General features: G+C 44.4%; 1 protein-coding gene across 1 annotated transcript in view; it reads left to right on the forward strand.

The window, feature by feature from the left end:
- CAPN9 (calpain 9) overlaps positions 1–459 on the forward strand; it is a gene marked incomplete at both ends in the record, with an annotated part of 31,657 nt that extends 31,198 nt beyond the window's left edge. Inside the window, one exon of the mRNA XM_082673724.1 lies at positions 395–459. Within this exon, the coding sequence (XP_082529850.1) occupies positions 395–459 (65 nt within the window). The remainder of the gene's footprint in view (positions 1–394) is intronic.
- Between the last annotated feature and the right edge of the window lie 20,546 nt (positions 460–21,005).

A 21,005-nucleotide genomic window follows, 5' to 3' on the forward strand; every position in this document is an offset into this window, starting at 1 on the left:
TTTCAAGACTCATGCAAACCTTTATGTACACGTGCTTTTTTTTTCCTCTGGGGAGAAGGTCCATGGATTGCAAGGGCTCTGTAGCCCCCAACAGTTAAGATAGGGGAGATGTTTCAGGTCCACGAGCTGGCCGGCTGGCCCACATACAGTAAATGAAGAGACCCACTCCCCAATGCTCAGGCCACCGGCTTCTGCCATCACAGGAATTCCAGAGGCTCCCCCAGTTGAGAGACACCCCGCAGGGGGCCTGAGTCTGGCCGCCGCCCTAGAAGATGCTCACCTCTTAGCGGCTTCTCCACCAGCCTCTCGGAAGGCCCCTTGGCCATGGGAAAATAGCTAAGCCTGTTGAAGGAGCGTCTCCGCAAAGATACCTTTCTTGTGTCTCTCCCATCAGGGATGTTCCAGGCCCTCGGCACGAAGAACAAGGAGTTCATTCATCTCAGCATAAATGAGGTATGACCCGGCCAGACTTCCCGCTCAGGGACCCAGCCAGGGCTAGGCACAGCCCACACTCCATAATGCTTGCTGAATGCATGATCACATGGGAGGGTCCACATCTACCCTCAGGGTAATAATAATAATAATAATAATAATATTGCTAATAGTTGTGAGGCACTATTCAAGTAGCAGTCAGTAGAAGCCTACAGTAGCCCTTTGAGCTAAGGACTAATAGTATCCCCATTTTGCGGAGGTGGAAACTGAGGCATAGAGAGATGAATCCCCTGGAAGAGTGAGCGAGCAAACCCTGCCCCCTTGTCCCGTCCTCCTTCTGCCACATGGGCTCCGCGGCCTCCTGCCCTCTGCCTTCCGAAGTTCACTTCTTCTTGTTCATGACGTTGTCCTGTGGGCCTCGAGATTCTCGGGGGGCGTGAGTGTGCGTGTGTGTTTCTGCGCATGCGCGCACACCTCAAAGACCCTAAGGACTACACAACTTTTACCTGTGGCAGGGGCTGATCACAGCAAAAATGATGGAGGGGAGAGAACGGGTCAGCTCTGGAGGCTTGGATGAGGGGTCCCAGGAGTGGATAGCCCTCCCCCGCTGCCCAGAGTGTGGTCTGTGGGCCAGCGGCACGGCCATCACCTCGGGGAGCTTATGAGAAGTGCAGAGTACCACACAGTGATCACAGTCAACGGTATGGTGTTATAGACTTCAAAGCTGCTAAGAGACGAGACCTTAATTGTCCTGACCTCAAAAAAGAAATGACGATGTGATATGATAGAGGCTCTAGCGGACGCCACGGTGGTGAACATCTTACAATATATCAATGGATCAAATCAATGCATTTACACCTTATACTTACACAATGTTACGTGTCAATTATATCTCAATAAAAGAAATCCACAAAATAAAAGCAAAAAAAGAAATCCAGAGAACCAGGCTCCACCCCAGACCCAGTGGAGCAGCTCTCATTTTAGCAGGATACACAGTAATTCCTAAACCCACTGAAGTCTGAGAGCGCTGGTTAGACACTCTTCTGCCCAAAGGTGCGGCAGGGGGGACTACAGGACACTTTCCTTCAATCGTTCCGTAATTTTTTATTTCCCCTTTTCTCCATTCTCTCCCTGTGCTTTCTGTCCAGCTCTGCTTTCCCTTGGACCTAAGGGCGGAAAAGCCGGCCAGCCTGTGTCTCCTCCTTCTCTGAGCTCTTTCTTCTCCCCACACGTTTCCACGCTCACACTGCACACATCGGCTCACTTCCAAATTCAGTCGTAACTTTGGATGTGGGTACCATTTCATTGACTATTCCAAGACAAAGAGTTGGATGATGGTGTGTATTAGACAGGGGATGGAACTGTCAGTCTCTGTGCTCAGTTTCGCCTTTTGCAGAAAGAGATCTAGGCCTTAATCTTACACCAGAAGTTTGGTTTCTAGTAATATCATGTAACTTAGCAATTTATTATGTTGACTCATCACTGATTTTCTCATGTGGGTCTCAGATTCCTGGGTACATTATAATTTCACCAAGAATAGAAACTGGACATTTTTCTTTTCTAGTATTCTCTTTCACCTTTAGCACACACAACACATTCAATAAGTGTAGTTCCTCTGATTGATAACATATAAAACACCCCAAGGATGCCAAAGAAAGACATACATATTCACATAGTCCCTTATGAAAACAAGACAGACCCCTACACCCATCTTTATTTCTCATTTACCTCAAGGCTTTGCCACCAATAAGTGTGAATAATGTGTGGGAGTTGCCATGTGTCCATGGTGCAGGGGAAGCGTGAGCGGGTTTTGTATTCGATAGCTCTTAGCCGGTCAAAGGCCCCGAAGTACCAGCAGCATGGAAGGAAGCATTGCATTGCTTCAAGTTCTAGGTGTCACTTCCAGCCCAAGTGTCCACAGGTGTGGGGTCTGGAATGAGCTCTGTGTCCCCGTTTCCTCTCTCTCAACAGGCCAAGTCATTTTGTTGTAAGTGCTTACGCTTGCCCCATACTTACCACCCTCCGAGACAACAGGAAAAATCTTTGAGTTCTCCCCCCTCCTTCTCCCTTTAAACCTGCCGTCCTCAACTCTGGCTGGAAGTTAGAATCATCTGGGGAGATGTTAAAGCCTCAACGGCCTGGTCACATCCCAGACCAATTAAATCCAGGTCTTTGGGGGCGGGACCCAAGCATCAGTATTTTAGAGATTCCCCTGGTGAGCCCAGTGTGCGGCCAAGTTGAGAGCCACCTTTTTAAATCCAGAGCCTACACCCCAACTACCTCCTTTATCAGGCTTTCACACTCTAGGCCACTACCCACCTGCCCTAATCGCCCCACTACCAGATACTCAACAACCAGGGACAGACCCTATGCCCTAGACCCTGCTGCAGTTATTCAAACTAGCCAGTCCTCAGCCTGCTTACCCTGCCTCACCTTTTCCTTCCCATGGAAACCACAGTAAAAACTCTTGCCCACATATTTCCTTCACTCTTTCTGCCTTGTGATTGATCCTGGTGCTTCCCCATGTGACCCTGAATGGCTTGGTGAACCCTCCTCTTCTTGGGATCTGTGGGATCTGTGAGTATAACAGGTTATCTTTTCTGATCTGTTGGCCTCACACCAGATGATAACTTGACTTTGCAGGAAGAAATTAAGAGCACTGGAAATGGTATCTGGGTAAATATAAAAAAAGGTTGTGTAAATGTATTTTTCTCTTTTCTCCTAATTTTGTTAAAAGACATAATATTATATAAAGTAATAATTATAACACTATACTGTTGGGTTAATAACATATATAGAGATATGATAATAGTAGCACAAAGGAGAGGGGAGGAAATGAAGATATATTAGAGCAATATTGCTGTATTTCACAAGAATTAAGTCAGTATTAACCTGAAGTAGATGGTATAAGTTAGCATGCATATTGTAATTTGTAGAGCCACCGCTATGAAAATAACTCAAAACAACAGTAAGGCAACAGAAGAATCAAAATGGTACGCTGAAAAATTGTTTAGCCCAAAAACAGTGAAGGGGGAACAGATTTTAAAAAGAGATATAGAAGACAAAGTGGCAGGCCTAAATCCAACCATGTCAATAATTATATTAAATATAAGTGGACTAAACACTATAATCAAAAGGCAGTTATTGTCAGACTGGATAAAAAAATCAAGATTCGATGGATACTGTTTATAAGAGGCACATTTCACACACACACACAAAATCCCCACAAATAGGTTGGAAGTAAAATGATGAAAAGGGTATACCATGCAAATGGTAGCAACTAGAGAGCCAGAGGTGACATATTACTATCAGACAAAATGGACTTTAAGACAAAAATATTACTAGAGACAAGGAGGGATATTTCGTGATGATAAAGGGTAAATACATTAGGAAGATATAACAATTTAAACTGTAATAGTACCTATCAGCAAAGTCTTAAAATTTATGAAGCAAAAATGGATAGAATTGAAAGAAGAGATAGACAATTTAACAATTATAGTTAGAGATTTCAATACCCCACTTTCAGTAGTTGATTGAGCAACTAGACAGAAAATCAGCAAGGATGCAGAAGACTGGAACAGTACTATCAATCAACTTGACATGTATAGAACACTCTACCTAAAAATAACAAATACACATTTTTTCAAAACCATATGGAACATTCTCCAGTTTATATCATGTATTAGGCCATAAAACAAATTTCAATATATTTAAGAGGATTTAAGTCATTTAGAGCCACAAAGGAATTAGAAATTGGGAACAAAGCAATTTGGGAAGTCTTCAATTTTTAGAAATTAAACAACACATTTCTAAATAACCCATGAGTCAAAGAAAAAAATCACAATGAAAATTAGAAATATTTTGAGCTGAACTAAACAAGAATAAAACATATCAAAATTAATGGGATGGAAATAAAATAGGACTTAGAAGAGCAGAAATCTCTAAAAACAATAATTTAAGTTTCTGTCTTAAGAAACAAGAGAGACGGAGAGAAAGAAAGAGAGGCAATTAAACCCAAAGAAAGAGTAAGAAAGGTCAGAAGCAATCAGTGAACTAGAAAACTGAAGAATAGAGAAAATCAAGGAAATGAAAGGTTGGTTCTTAGAAAAGATCAAAAATATTGATATACTTTTAGCTAAACTGACCAAGAAAAAATAAAGACACAAATTTACAACAGCAGGAATGTAAGAGGGGCATCACTGCTGACCTTACAGAAATTAAAAGGATTATAAGTGAGTATTATGAACAACTTTATGCCAACAAATTAGACGACTTAGATGAAACGAAAAGAATTCCTAGAAAGAAAGGAATTGCCAATACTGACTTAAGGGGAAACTGAAAGTCCTGAATAGATCTGTAACAAGTAAAGAAATGGAAATAATAGTTTAAAAATCTTCCCATGAAGAAAATCTCAGGCTTTTCTTTTCATCAGAATTCACTGGTGAATTCTAATATTTAAAGAAGAAATAATACCAATCTAATACAACCCTTTAGCGTACAGAGGAAGAGGGACGATTTCCCAACTCATTCTTTAAGGCTAGTATTACCCTAACAAAGCCAGACAAAGACAGAAAAGAAAACCACAGACCAATGTCCCTATTGCAACAGATGCAAAAACTCTTAACAAAATATTAGCAAACCAAATCCAGTAGCATATAAAAAATGTTTAAACACCATGACCACATAGGATTTATCCTAGAAATGCAAGGTTGATTTAATATTCAAAAATCAATCCAGGTACTACACCATTCAAACAGAATAAAGGACGAAAACCTCATGATCATCTCAAAAGATGCAAAAAGAAAAAAATTCAACAAAATCCAAGACCATTCATAATTAAAATTCTTAAAAAACTAAGAATAGAGGAAACTTTCTCAACTTTATAAAAAGCATCTATGAAAACCCTACAACTATCATACTTAATGGTAAAAGACTGAATCCTTTCTCCCAAAGGTCAGGAATAAGGTAAAGATATCAGTGCTCGCCACTTCTATCCAACCTTATACTGGAGGCTCTACCCAGTGGGATAGGGGCAAGAAAAAGCAACTAAACACATACAGATTGGAAAGGAAGAACTAAACCTGTTCACAGATTCACAGATGACGTGAATTTGTATGCAGAAAATCCTGAAGATTCTACATAAAATCTACATAAAGAACAAAGTAAGATACTTAAACCACTCAATTTCAAAACTTACTACAAAGCTACCGTAACCAGGAGAGTGTGATATTGGCTTAAGGACAAATCATGCAGACAAACTGAAAGGAACAGAAATCCAGAAATGAACTCTCACGTTTATGGCCAATGAATTTTTTACAAGGGTGCCAAGTCAACTTAATGGAGGAAGGGATGATCTTTTCAACAAATGATGCTGGAAGGATTGGATATGCATATAACCATAGGTAAAATAAAAACAAAAACAAACTTAGATTGGTATCTCACACCATATTAAAAAAATCAACTCAAAACATATCATACTTAAATGTAAGAGTTAAAACTGTAGTCTTCTAGAACAAAACATAGGAGTAAGTCTTTGTGACCTTGGATTAGGCAAAGGTTTCTTAGATATGACACCGAAAGTGCAATTCATTAAAAAAAAAAAAACCTTTAGTAAATTAGACTTCATTGAAATTAAAATATTTGCTTTTCAGAAGGCACCATTATATTAAGAAAAGCCGCAAACTGGAAGGAAATATTTGCAAATCAAATATTTGCAAATCATGAATACATATCATGTCTGATAAATGATTTGTATCCAGAATATATGAAGAATTTTTACAACTCAATAAGGAAACAAACAACTCAATTTTTTAAATGGACAATATCTCAATAGACATTTCTCCAGAGACGATATACAAATGGCTAATAAGCACATGAAAAGATGTACAACATCTTGGGCTTCCCTGGTGGCACAGCTGTTGGGAGTCCGCCTGCCAATGCAGGGGACACGGGTTCGTGCCCTGGTCCGGGAAGATCCCACATGCTGCGGAGCAACTGGGCCCGTGAGCCACAAATACTGAGTCTGCGCGTCTGGAGCCTGTGCTCCGCAACAAGAGAGGCCAAGATAGTGAAAGGCCCACGCACCGCGATGAACAGTGTCCCCCGCTTGCCGCAACTAGAGAAAGTCCTCGCACAGAAACGAAGACCCAACACAGCCAAAAAATAATAAATTAATTAAAAAAAAAAAAGATGTACAATATCATTAGTCATTAGAGAAATGCATACACCTACCCATTAAAGCCACAGTAAGACACCACACATACGATGGTGTTCATGAAAAAGACTGACAGTATCAAGTATGTCTGAAGATGTGCAGAAGCTGGGCCTTTATCCCTTGGTGGTCCTGCCAATTTGCAAAACAGTTTGGTAGTTTCTTCAAAAGTTAAACATAACACTTACAATATAAATAAACAATTCCAGTCCTAGGTATCTTCCTAAGAAAAATGAAAATGCATGATGTATACACAAAGGCTTGAGTGTGACTGTTCATAACACCATTATTTATAAAGCCCCGAAATGAAAACAATTCATGATGGGGGAATGGATAAACAAAATTCTTTACAGTGGAATTATTATAAATGTTGTAAAATAAACTGCTGATATATGCTTATTCCATTTCCATTTCCATAAAGCTCCTAAAAATGGCAAATCTGTAGAGACAAAAAGCAGATCAGCATTTGCCTGGGGCTGGAAGTGGGAACGGGGATTACTGCAAACAGCACGAAGGAACTTTCCGGGGTGTCGGAAATGTTCTAAACGTGGATGTGGGGGTGGCTGCACAGCTCTGTACGTTTACTAAAAAGCATTTGTTTGTACACTTACAGTGGGTGTGTTTTGTAGGGTATAAATTACACCTCAATAAAGTCAGTAATAAAAAGTACGTGATCGGGGCTTCCCTGGTGGCGCAGTTGTTGAGAGTCCGCCTGCCGATGCAGGGGACACGGGTTCATGCCCCAGTCCGGGAAGATCCCACATGCCGCGGAGCGGCTGGGCCCGTGAGCCATGGCCGCTGAGCCTGCGCGTCCGGAGCCTGTGCTCCGCAATGGGAGAGACCACAACAGTGAGAGGCCCGCGTACCGCAAAAAAAAAAAAAAAAAGTACGTGATCTGTGAGAGAAGAGACAGAGACAAGGATATAAGAGAGAAAATAAGTAGACAAATAATGTTGAATTAATCGATGTCTGACTCAGCCCCCGGTCTTTGTTAAATCAGTCAAAATGGTAATCCATGCTGGTGTTTTACTTAGTTTGAGGAGTAATTGTTGTTTTCACGCATCATTTAGGGGACAAGTGTTCCTATTCAGGGTAGTAGCGATCAGTTCAATAAGACACATCTGGAGCTGAGGTTGAACACATCTATGTAGGCTAATCTATTAATTTTCAATTTTTTAATAACAGAAGCTTCGGCTTGGTTGAGTGAAATATGTATATATATAGGCAGATCGCGGCTTCTTCCCTGACTGCTGCTGGGGTGATATTCAAAATATTTAACCACCACATAGACCTTTGGTCAGGCGACCATGTCAGTGGATTCAGCCTCTGTTGCCCATCCGGACCTTGGATGAGACATTTTTAAATACTGACTTAAGAGTGTGTTTCTTTCTTTTTTTTTTTTTTCCTTAAATTATTCATTTATTTATTTAGCTGTGTCAGGTCTTAGTTGCAGCACGCAAGCTTCGTTGAGACTCGTGGGCTTCTCTCTAGTTGTGGCGCGCAGGCTCAGTAGTTGCGGGCTCTAGAGAGTGCGGGCTTCGTTGCCCCGTGGCATGTGGGATCTTAATTCCCCAACCAAGGATCGAACCCGTGTCCCCTGCATTGGAAGGCAGATTCTTAACCGCTGGACCCCCAGGGAAGCCCCGAGAGTGTGTTTCTTGGTTTCCAGCGTCTGTAGGTTTGTCTGTTACCTCGGGAAGACCAGCGAAGGCCTGAGGCCTCTCCAACTTCTCACCCAGGGCCTAGTCAATGAATTACAGTGGAAGACAAGACCAAGGTTGCTTCCTGAGTTCACCCTACTCATTCAAATGAACAGTCATACTTTCTAATTAGCTCCATTAATATTTGGACCACTTTTCAAGTTTGATTTTCTCATTCCCATAAAATAGATTTTAAAGCAACCTAAAGTGAGTCTCAGAGGGGCTCAGGAAGCAGCCTTGAATGCAAGGCTGACCGCTTCTGGTTCCAGCAGAAGTTGGACAAAGAGGTTGAAGCCGTGGCTGGAGGACACGGCATCCTTCCCAATGTTGCGATTCTATGATGCTACAAAATAACGTGAAAATCATTCTTATAATAGTATAAGTGACTAACGACACTTTAAAAAATCTCCTCCCTACTTACATGTTGAAGGGAGACGAAAGCCTTAAGCTTAAGGAATGATGTTCCTCAGTGGGATTTCAGGTTCAGGGAGGAGGTAGATGTTATTTTCCAGAGTGGACTTTCTCCCCTTGCAAGCGGTTGCCTGTTCACCGGGGCCAGTGTAGCCCAAAGGGTGGGCTGACTATCTGTGTATCTTAACTTTCCCGTGACCTGACTTTCCTGGACTCAAACTGTACAGTGGATGACAAGTGGAAATTCATGTATGTGATAGCAGTGTTTGACACACTATAACATTGTAAGTCCTCAGTAAAGTACAACCTAAGGGAAAAAATTCTTGAAACAAAGACTTCCATGGACCCTGAGATAGAAGGGGGACAGCCCGTGGGCCACTCCTACAGCCCCATTCCCTCAGGCAACAGGAATGATGTGTCTTCCCCCTCTGTCTCCCCACGGGGCTTGTCCCCAGATCTGAAGTCGACCACAGTGCTGTGTCACATCTAAAGAGCCTGCACCCGACTCGGGGAGTGCAAAATCGTTCCCCAAAGATCCTCAGACCAAACCCCTCAGACCCTCCCAGGAGCGCCACAGGCTGTAGGCGCCTTGATCTGAAATCTGGAGCCCACCCGGCTCCTCTCCACCGTGGCCTAACAGAGCCACGCGGTGCACCGAAGGGCCCGGCTTCACAAAGTACCAGAACACGTGACCGGGTTGGCAGAGACGCGGATGTCATTGGTGCCAGCTCGGTTCCGTGCACTGGATCATTTATGACACAAAGCACCATTCTACCGAGAGCCAAGTACCAGTGGGAAGGCTGCGCGGCACCACAGCTCTGAATCAACAGTAGCCTGTGCGGCTACGGATGCCACCCGGGGCATTTTCCCAGCCCCACTGTGCCTTTCTGAAAGGCGGGAGGGGCTGGGGAGAAGAGAGGTTGGGGGAGGGGCAGAGGAACACTAGCAGAGAGGGAGGGAAAGAGAGAGATGGCTTTAGCCCCAGCTAGCTGTGTGACTTTAACCATATCACTTAACCTCTCTGGGCTGTCTTTTTTTTTTTTTTTAACATCTGACTTTTTATTACTTTAAAAAAATCCAACTTCAGTTAGATTAACAGACTAGATTAGAACTTCACATGTGATACATTATACACTGCCCTGGATTTCTATTACTCAAAAGCCAGTGGGAATGCGGCCTACACAAATCACGGGCGAGTACAAAAATGGAAGTAATCATTGAGCGATACCTGTTTCCTTCCACCCCGTCACCGATTATCCGTACCCTGGGGACTTATAGATTCAAGTTTGACACAGTTGAAAAGCCCAAGTGGGACTGCTTTTCCAAAGATACTCTGTTGTCCTTCAGAGACATGTTATTTCCTCCTTGCACTGTGCAATTGTATGACTCCTTCCCTAACCCTGGGACCTCGAAAGCAAGTCAAATGTGGCTCGGTCCTGGTCCAGTAGCTGGAGACAGACTGGTAGGAGACAGTAGAGGTGGGGCTGGCAGGCCTGAGAATTCATTCATCCGATTTCCCGACAGGGCTCAGGGTCCTGGGAAGAACGAGACCAGAGCAATCTCTCTCGGCCACGTCAGGACCTGGCTTCTAGGAAATACTCTGGACTGTCCACATCTCAACGAGCTCAGCTTCTCCCTCCTGTAAACACTTTCTCTCTTGTCCCTTACAGTTTGGGTCTTAAACAGACAGTCATCCGCCTAGACGGTCTCCCCTGTGACCACTAGACGGTCTCCCCTGTGACCACTCCTCAGCGCTCTGCTGGAGCTGCCTGCCTCTCCCCTTTGCTGACACCTCTGTTGGGACGCTGCCAGCTCGGGGGACCCCCATCAGGCCCCATCCTGTGTGAGGTCTCTGCAGTTCTGGGTGTTTGGCCACGCCCTTCGGCGTGAAGGACTCCTTCGCTCTGGGCCCCGTTACCTCTGGCTTCCCCTGCCTTCATGGCCACTCTTTGACCCTCTCATTTCCACGCTCTCTTCACTTTGTTCAGACTTAAACACTGGTGTCCTTTGCGAATCAACCCTCGGCCCCTCTTCATCTTAGTCTCTGCCTCCTAGGTTTTGTGTCCTTGCGGCCTCGATCACCATTTCTCTGCCACTTACTCCCAAACCCATGTCTCCCTCCTCCCCTCCCTCCCCTCCTGGGCTCCCCGACCACATGGGCTGGAGGAGAAGTGTATCTGCACTTGCCCTGCGTGAGACCTTCCACAGGCGTCTCCACTTCTGCATTCTGCAAATAGTGACGGCTCAGCCAGCGTGGTGATGGGTGCCGTGTTACCCTACTGCTTAAAATATGGTCATGCTTCCTCACTGCTGCCGGGAGAGCCCCGCTTACCTCGAAACATCTTACCTCTTCCGCTGCTTACCTCCTGGCTGCATCGCCCTCGTCCTCCGGGAAGCAGCCCAGAGCCGGCCGCCTGTCCTCCCATTTGCCCCAGGCCCTTGGTCTTGCTGGATGCCAGCACTGCCTTTACTGTGCTTTTATCCTGTCCGCTGTGGAGTCCCCTGCAGACAAGGAGCAACTTGATGGCGGGGACTGGGTCACCCACCTCTGTGTGTCCCAAGTGTCCAGCACAGCTTCTGGCCCATGTTAACGGTTGGGCCCTGTCTCTTCTTTTTTTTTTTTTTTGCGGTACGCGGGCCTCTCACCGTTGTGGCCTCTCCCATTGCGGAGCACAGGCTCCGGACGCGCAGGCTCAGCGGCCATGGCTCACAGGCGCAGCCGCTCCGCGGCATGTGGGATCTTCCTGGACCGGGGCACGAACCCACGTCCCCTGCATCGGCAGGCGGACTCTCAACCACTGCACCACCAGGGAAGCCCAGGCCCTGTCTCTTCTGCTCAGTTAGTGTTTGTGAACCACAAGCGTGGAGGAAGGGAAATTAGACCCAGCACATGCATGCCTGTGCCCCTTGGATCCATTTGAAGAGTCAGGCTAGGCTTGGCTTTGTGGATATTGGAAGGGCCGCTCACTGAACACTTTTGCCGGCCTGTGGCACTGCCTCAGTTACTGCTGAACAGCTCCCAGGGCGTTCTGCTCCAGAAACAGCATCATGCCCTGCAGATACTAGAAATTTCAAGCATGCAGGGGGCCTGCACTGAAGCAATGAGCACTGTGGTAAAAAAACAAAACAAAAAAAAACCTTTGACAGAGAACAGGTGCAAGTCCCTTTTTCTAAACAAAAGAATCACGGTGCCGTTCATGGAAAATGCCTGAGCATTCAATAATTACAATTTTTAAAAAATCACCCTATCCAAGCAGCATTCAGTTGGTCAAAATTCCCTGGAAAAGTCAGAAAACATGGGGTTGAGAGTCTCACAGAAATCCCACGTCATTTTTACCTTTATTTATTACCGCACTTGGTAGAGATATGTACAAATCAGTCCGTTTTTTGCAATTGATCACTGTATCTACAGAAACAGAAGTTTCCTTAGCTGAAATCACAGAGGTATATAGGATTGTGGTGGCATTATATCACAGGGCACGCACACAGTAATAATTCAAGGAGCTCTTGCAGAGCAGTTTCAAGGCCTATTATAAGCCCTCATATTTCTAAAAAACAATCCCAATTTTTTGTTGCTGTTGTTTATGTATTTATTTTCGGCTGCATTGGGTCTTCGTTGCTGCGCGCGGGCTTTCTCTAGTTGCGGCGAGCGGGGGCTACTCTTTGTTGCGGTGCGCGGGCTTCGCGTTGCGGTGGCTTCTCTTGTTGCGGAGCACGGGCTCTAGGCGCTCAGGCTTCAGAAGTTGTGGTGCACGGGCTTAGTTGCTCCGCGGCATGTGGGATCTTCCCAGACCAGAGCTCCAACCCGTGTCCCCTGCACTGGCAGGCGGATTCTTAACCACTGTGCCACCAGGGAAGTCCCCCCAGTGTTTTTAAAACCACTTTATGTTGTTCTTATTATATATATTACAAAGAGTTTAAGTGATAAAAATATGAGGAATTGAGGTTGAAAAGATCATCCCAAATTTCATCATCCAGATAAAAATTTTTTTAACTTTATTTTATTGTGGTAAAATATATGTAACATAAAATTTACTATTTTAACCATTTTGAAGTATACAGTCCAGTGGCATTAAGTACACTCCTCAGTGTTGTGCACCCATATCTATCCATTTCCAGAACTGTTTCACCACCTCAACAGAAGTTCTGGACTCACTAAACGACCACTCCCCATTTTCCTCTACTCCCAGCTCCTGGAAACTTCTGTTCTACTTTATGTCTTTGTGAACTTGCCTATTCTAGGTACCTCAACTAAGTGAAATAATACAATTTTTGTCTGTTTCTGTCTGGTTTATTTTACTTAGCGTTATGTTTTCAAGGTTCATTCAAGTTGTAGCATGTGTCAGAATTTCATTCCTTTTTTTTTTTTTTTAACTGTATGCGGGCCTCTCACTGTTGTGGCCTCTCCCGTTGCAGAGCACAGGCTCCGGACGCGCAGGCTCCGCAGCCATGGCTCACGGGCCCAGCTGCTCTGCGGCATGTGGGATCTTCCCGGACCGGGGCACGAACCCGGCTACTCTTTGTTGCGGTGCGTGGGCTTCTCATTGCGGTGGCTTCTCTTGTTGCAGAGCATGGGCTCTAGGCGCTCAGGCTTCAGAAGTTGTGGTGCACGGGCTTAGTTGCTCCGTGGCATGTGGGATCTTCCCAGACCAGGGCTCGAACCCGTGTGCCCTGCATTAGCAGGTGGATTCTTAACCACTGTGCCACCAGGGAAGCCCTGTTGAACATCTTTTAATGTCGCATATCTTCTTTGCAGAACTGTCTGTTCAAATCCTTTGCCCATTTTGAACTGGATTGTTTGGTTTTTGTTGTTGAGTTGGAGGAGCTTTTATTCTGGATGTTAATCCTTCATTAAATATATGATTTGCAAATATATTCTCCCATTCCATGGCTTGTCTTTTCCTTCTCTTGACAGTGTCCTTTGATCCACAAAAGTTTTAAATTTTGATAAAGTCTTATTTATCTGTTTTTTCTTTTTTGCCTAAGCTCTTGGTGTCATAACCAAGGAATAAATGCCAAAACAAGTGTCATGAAGATTTTCCCCTATGTTTTCTTCTAGGAGTTTTGTAGTTTTAGCCATTAAGTTTAGGTCTTTGATCTGTTTTGAGTCAATTTTTGTGTATAGTGCAAGGTAAAGGTCCAACTTCATTCAGCTACATGTGGATATCCAGTTTTCCCAGCACTATTTGTAGAAAAGACTGTTCTTTCTCTCTCTGAATGGTCTTAGCATTCTTGTCAAAAATCAATTGACCATATACGTGACGGTTTATTTCTGGACTCTCTATTCTGTACCATTGATATATGTTTGTCCTTATGTCAGTGTCACACTGTTTGATTACTGTAGCTTTGTAGTTCATTTTGAAGTCAGGAAGTGTGAGTCCTATAGCTTTGTTCTTCTTTCTCACGATTGTTTTGGCTATTGCCCTTGAGATTCCATATAAATTTTAGGATGGGTTTTTCTATTTCTGCAAAAAAATGCCATTGGGATTTTAATAGAGATTGTGTTGAATCTCTAGATTGCTTTGGAATTGACACCTTAATTATGTCTTCCAATTAATAAACACAGAATATCTTTCCAATTTTGTCTTCTTTCATTCCTTTCAGCAATGTCATTTTAGTTTTCAGCGTACAAGTTTTTGCCTCTGTTAAATTTATTCCTTTTTATTCTTTTTAATACTATTATAAATGGAATTGTTTTCATTTCTTTTTTGGATTGTTCATTGCTAGTGTATAGAAATGCAACAGAATTTTGTGTGTTGATTTTCATTGTGTCTTGCAATTTTGCTGAATTCTTTTATTAGTTTAACAGGGTTTTGTGGAGTCTTTATTTTCTATGTACAGGATCATAGCATCTGCAAACAGAGGTAATTTTACTTCTTCCTTTCCAATTTGAATGCCTTTTATTTCTTTTTCTTGCCTAATTGCTCTGGCTGGAATTTCCAGTACTATGTTGAATAGAGTTAGTGAAAGTAGGTATTTTGTCTTTTTCCTGATCTTAAGGGACAAGTTTTGTCTTTCACTATTGAATATGATGTCAGCTGTGGATTTTTCACATATGGTTTTATCCTATTGAGGACATTCCTTTCTATTCCTAGTTTGTAGAGTGTTTTTATCATGAAATTGTGTTGAATTTTGTCATATGCTTTTGCTGCAACTGAGATCATCACGTGGGTTTTCTTCCTTCATTCTAGTTTTTTTTTTGGCCACGTCGTGCAGCTTGTGAGATCTCAGTTCCCCGACCAGGGATTGAGCCTGGGACACAGCAATGAGAGCTCCGAATCCTAACCACTAGACCACCAGGGAACTCTCTCCTTCATTCTATTAATGTGGGGTGTTACATTAATTGGTTTTCATTTGTTGAACCATCCTTGCACTCCAGGAGTAAATCCCACTTGGCCATAAAAAATAATTCTTTTAATATGCTGCTGAATTCAATTTGCTAGTATTTTGTTGAAGATTTTTGTGTCAATAGCCAACTGGGATATTGATTTGTAGTTTTCTTACAGTGTGTTTTTCTGGCTTTTGTATCAGGGTTACACTGGCCTCATAGAATGAGTTAGAAGTGTTTCCTTCCTTCAATTTTTTAGAAGAGTTAGAGAAGGATTTGGACATTCTTTAAATGTCTGGTAGAATTTACCAGTGAAGCCATTTACTTCTGGGCTTTCCATTTGTTGAGATTTTTGATTACTGATTTAATTTCCTTACTAATTAGAGTTCTTTTCAGATTTTCTATTTCTTCATGAGTCAGCTTTGATAGCTAGTGCAGCTCTAGGAATTTGTTCATTTTATACAAGTTATCCAATTTGTTGCCATACAATTATTCATCGTATTCCTCTTATGGTCCTTTTTATTTCTGTGAAATTGATTTTAATGTCTCTGCTTTCATTTCTGATTCTTGTAAGTTGAGTCTTGCAATATTTCTGATGAGGAAGCTATTGTCATCTTTATTTTTGTTCCTTTGGATATAATGTGCCCTTTTTCCTGGCTTCTTTTAAGATTTTTCTTTCTTACTGGTAGCAAGCAATGTAATTATGATTGATGTGCCTTTCTAGTTTCTTTGTGTTTTTTGTGCTTAGTGTCCACTGAGATTTTTAAGTCTGTGAGTTCATAGTTTTCTCTAAATTTGGAGAGTTTTCAGTCATTTTTAAAAATATTTTTGTTTCCCCATCTGCCTTCTGTGTTGGACACTTCCAGGCCACTTGAAGTCATTCCATAGGTTACATGCTCTATTTTATTTCAGTCTTTTTTTCTCTCCGTGTTTCATTGGGATAATTTCTTTTGCTACATCTTCGAGTTTACTAATTTTTTCTTAAATGTCTACTCTGCTGTTAATTCCATCCTGTGTTTTTGTTTTGTTTTGTTTTGTTTTAATCTAAGCCATTGTTGTTTTCATCTCTAGAGGTTCAGTTTGGGTTTTGGTTTTTTTTTTTTATATATATTCCATGTCGCTACTTAACATTTGCAAATTTTCTTCTAGCTTCTTGAGAATATGGAATCAGTTATAATAACAGTGTTTATGTGCTTATTTACTAATTCTATTGTCTGTGTCAGTGCTGGTTCAGTTTCAGCTGATTGATTTTCTTTTCCCTCATTATGGTTTGTATTTTCTTGCTTCTTCACGTGACTGGTAATTTTTGACTGATCACCAAACACTATGACTTTTACCTTGGTTGCTGGATATTTTTGTTTTCCTATAAATATTCTTGAACTTTGTTCAGGAGTACAGTTATTCACAATAAGTTTGATCCTTCTGAGTCTTGCTTTTAAGCTTTTTTAGGTGGGAAAAAAGCAGCATTTAATCTGGGGTTATTTTTCCACACATCCAGAAAATCCAGGGTAACCTGCTTTTTTTAAATTCTAATGTAGGACTGAATAATTAAAGGATTTTATGGATACAACTACTGAATAAGAACTTGCCCACCCAGTAATTGTAAAACAAAAGACAGACAATTTCCTTATAGTGGGAATTGTCTTATCTTAATTGTCTTATCTAATACATAGATAAATTTTCCAAGAAAATAATATTAGGTTGGCCAAAAAGTTCGTTCGGATTTGTCCGTAAGATGGTGTGAAAACCCCGAACGAACTTTTTGGCCAACCCAATACAATCAGGATAACCTGCCTGTTTGAAGGTCTTTGACCTTAATTACATTTACAAAATCCTTTTTTCCAGTTCACATAGTATAACCAGAGTTTTCTGGGATTTGAGCATAAACATCTTTGAGGGGCTGTTATTCGGCATAACACAGTTCTCCCTCTAGCGCCCCCTCCCCCAAACACATGTCTGTTCCACACAAAAGATACAGGAGCCTATGAGCCTTCCCCTGCTGCTGCACCATCCCGAACACCGCAACAACTGGCAGTGCCAAAAAGGTGCCGCCTCTGTGCAGGCTTCCAGAGTCCAGACCAGCCCAACTTCTGCTCCGGCATTACCCCACTCTTGCTGCTTTACAACTGCCAGCAGCTACTGCGCGGTCAAAACCAAAAATAGAAGGGTCTCCCTTCCTTCTGAGTTCTGTGCTTCTCCCAGAGCCTCTCTCCTATTGGCAGCAGTCACCTTACCCTGCAGCGTGCAGCCTGGAAAGAGTGAGGCCAGCTGCACTGGCTGCACTTTCCTCGCCTGCCCTCTCGAGGTCTGATCAGTGGAATCAATGCCCAAAGAGCGATAGCCGGGGGTGAACAAAGACTCAGATGTATTCATCAGTGGGCATTGCTAAACTCTGCTGGCAGTGGGTGAGGTGTGCGGGGGGCTTAGGAAGAGCCATGATGTGACCCGGCTGCGGTGGGAAGGAAGGGAGGCTGGGCGTCCCTAAGAGGAGGAAAGAGGAGAGGCAGGGCTGCTCTAGGTGTGCTCAGCAGCCCGGAAGTAGGAGTGAGGCTCTATGGGGAGGTGCAGGGCCCGGGCTTTCGCAGGACCTCTTGCAGCCAAGGAATTTAAAGTGAAGGAGGGGCTTCCCTGGTGGTCCAGTGGTTAAGACTCTGTGCTTCCAATGGGGGGGGTGAGGGGGGGCACGGGTTCCATCTGATAATGGAATGGAATATTTATAAATGGAATGTTTTCTGCCATATCAATAAACAAAGGATGTCACAGTCATCAAGTATTGCAACCCTCCAAAGCGAGCCAGTGGGCCGGAGGAAACTCAGGGCTGAAAAGAATACCTGCCACCTAGCAGCCATCAGACTGCAGCCACTCCCTGCGGTGAGCCCTGAGGAAACTCAGGATGTGAAAATACAGGATGCTGGCCCCAGAGAGCCGAGGTGCAAATCAAAGGAATGATTTCAGTGGGCCCAGACTCTTGCATCTGCCCATACACAGAGAGGCGCTGAATTCCTTAGCTTGAGATACCTGGTTTTCTTTAATCAACAATAATCTTTTGACGTTCAGACTATCTGCCCTTTGTTGCAAAACTCCTATATATCCTGGCTCCCCCCTCACCTCCTCCGAGCAGTCTCTCAGAGCTATCTGAAAGCTGCCTCCCAGGCTGCAGTCCTCCTTTTGCACCAAATAAAATTTAACTCGCAACTCTCACGTTGTGCATTTTTTTCAAGTCAACAGATCCCTGGTCGGGCAACTAAGATCCCGCATGCTGCGCAGTATGGCCGAAAAGTATGTTAAATAAACAAACCAACAAACCAATTGTCAATTTTTAAAAAATAAATTTAAAAAAATAAAGTGAAGGAAAAGATACCTATGGGAGTGGGGGGCAGGGGGAGAAACCTGGCAGAGGGCATCTGGCAACCAGAGCTGAGCAGGTGTGGGCGAAGGGACAGGAGGATGTGTCTGGAGGCATCTGCACCAGAGGAGTTACACCCTTGCCCACCATCAGCACTGCCAGGTCACAGGAGAAACGGTCCTGCAAACATGAGGCCCTCGACCACCATCAGGGCTGATCACTCCCCCTGGGTCAGGGGACCCCAAGCCATCCAAGGAAAACCTTTTCTCCCCAAAGGGAGAGCTCACACATCGAAGCATTTTCCCCTGGAGATTCAAGTATTTCTGATCCAGTGTTGAGGCCTGGCCAGGGTCTTCCCCTCAAAAGTGCTGGAGGTGTGGGACCGGGGGTCCGAGGAGTAAAAGGGTAGCTCAGAGATGGTTGTGCACCTCATCCAGTTGGTGAGGGTGAATTCCCTGGACCCCAAACTGCCTCTGTTTATGAATTGATACCCTGTTCTAAAGAAAACCAGTTTTGTAGAGAAAACTGACAACACTATTTTTATGCCTCTAGAAACTGGGGCAGCTGAGGGGGCTGTGAAGTACCGCAGAAGGCATCTTCTTCCTCCAGCGATGGCCCTGGGGCCCAGACGACAGCCACCCTCTGATGTGGTACAAAAGCCATACTAGATCACATCCAGCAAATAGGATGATGGAGATGGGGCTGGGCCAGCAGTGTGTCCCAGGAGACGCCCCGGAGAGCCTGTGGATGAGGAACGAGAGGAAATGGTTCTAATAAGAGCATCTGCGTCTAATTACTCGGGAAGAACACAGTACTTTGGAGAATGCATTTTCTTCCTCCGTGCAGGGCAAAATATAAATGCGATCCAACAGCCTGTCCCACCCCAGCTTTCTCTCAGAGTCACAGCCCCTGGGTCAGATTCAGGCAATGTCTCTATCACTGTTGGAAACCTGTCGACAGGACTGAGAGGCCTATAATTTAGAAATCGAGAAGGTCTGAGATGGAAAGGACCCCAGAGATCACCCTGAAGAGTGGTACTTTTTTTTTCCGGGTCGGAGACCTTTGAGAATCTGAAAAAAAGAGTTCCTGGCCCTTTCCTCTGGGAGGTGCACACACACACAGAGGTGCGCACATCATTCTAGAGAGTTCTCCCACCCTCTGATGCCTCTCTATGTGCAGTAGGTTAGAGCCCCTGCCCCCTGTTTCCCTGAAGTCGTAGATGGAGAGGGGGATGCCCAGCTGGTCATTTCCAGAACAGGACTGCAGCCCAGGCGGTCTTTTCTTGCCCACACCACCGCCATCCGCCCAGCAGGTCTTCCTCGGAGACTGGAAGCTTCCCTGGCTCTGGGGTGAGCTCAGCCTCACCCACCTGATCAGCCGGCCGCCGGCTATGGGGAAGGAAGGACACCCCCTGGGACCCAGTGCTGGGCTGTATTAAACATCTAGCTGTGTTTCCGCTTTGTGTTTGCTGCACAAGATAAATATTGATACAGTGAAAGTGTAGAGAGAAAATAGATGTCACAACATTTCAGGGTGAGAAAAAGCTTCAGGGAGCTGATTTCAGGTGGCTTTCATGACGGGCTCACCAATAATGATGGTGTTACATCATAATGCTGGAGTCCAAGCTCGCTCTGCTCGCCACACGACAGGCCAGTAAATCGGGAGACGAGGCGTTGAGGCAGGGAATACAACTTTGTCCGCTAAGCCAGTAGACCGATAAGAAGGCAGACTAGTGCCTCAAAAGAGCCATCTTATCGGGGCCTGGATGCCAGTTTGTTTTATAGCACAGGGACGGGGAGGAGATAAAGAAATAAAGTACAAAGGCCATAAATTTTGCTAATATCCCCTGGAATGGCCAGCCTCGGGCAGGGGGTGTGTTAATTTCTTCTTTCTTGCAGCCATGCACAGGTGGACAGGGGCCGGAGGTTGCCCTGAACAAAGGCACTTTGGTTTAACCTTCAGGCAGAGGGGCAGGGTTCCCTGAGGCGGGCCATTGTGTACAGACAGGATCCTTTCAGTGAACCAAAGCAGCGTAAAGCAAAGGTTAAAGTAGAAGGAACAGATGCAGCATGGAGCCAGGTTTCGTTCTTCCCTGTAAAGTGTTTGCTGTGGACGGGCCCTGCAGACCGTGCTTTACACTTTTACCTATTTCGTCCTACAACTATTATTTTACCTGTAGTGCAGGTGAGGCACCTGGAGAACAGAAAAGTTCAGTAACACGTCCTATGTGGTCTCCTGACAAGAAGGCACTTAGAAACAGTAACTCTGCTGTAGGTCACGGGAGCAAATATGACTGTGGCCCTGGCAGGGGAGATAACGGAGGACATGAGAGGATTTTGGTGAGAGGTGTGGTTCTAGAAAGCGGGTCATTCATGGAACAGCAGGGTCTCCTAAACGGCACTGCAGGGACTAGTGTCCCATGGGATTTGGGGTGCTGGCAGTGAGGTTGAGAAGCCGTAGAGCCCTTCTGCTCCCCCCACCCGCCTCAGCACTGGCTAGGGTGAGGATACAGGCTGATGCAAGGTGAGCGATTCTAGAAGAAATCGCTGTTCTGCCTGCCACACACAGTGTTCCAGA

The sequence above is a fragment of the Grampus griseus genome (genome assembly GCF_964374135.1).
Source record: "Grampus griseus genome assembly, chromosome: 16".
Lineage (NCBI taxonomy): Eukaryota > Metazoa > Chordata > Mammalia > Artiodactyla > Delphinidae > Grampus > Grampus griseus.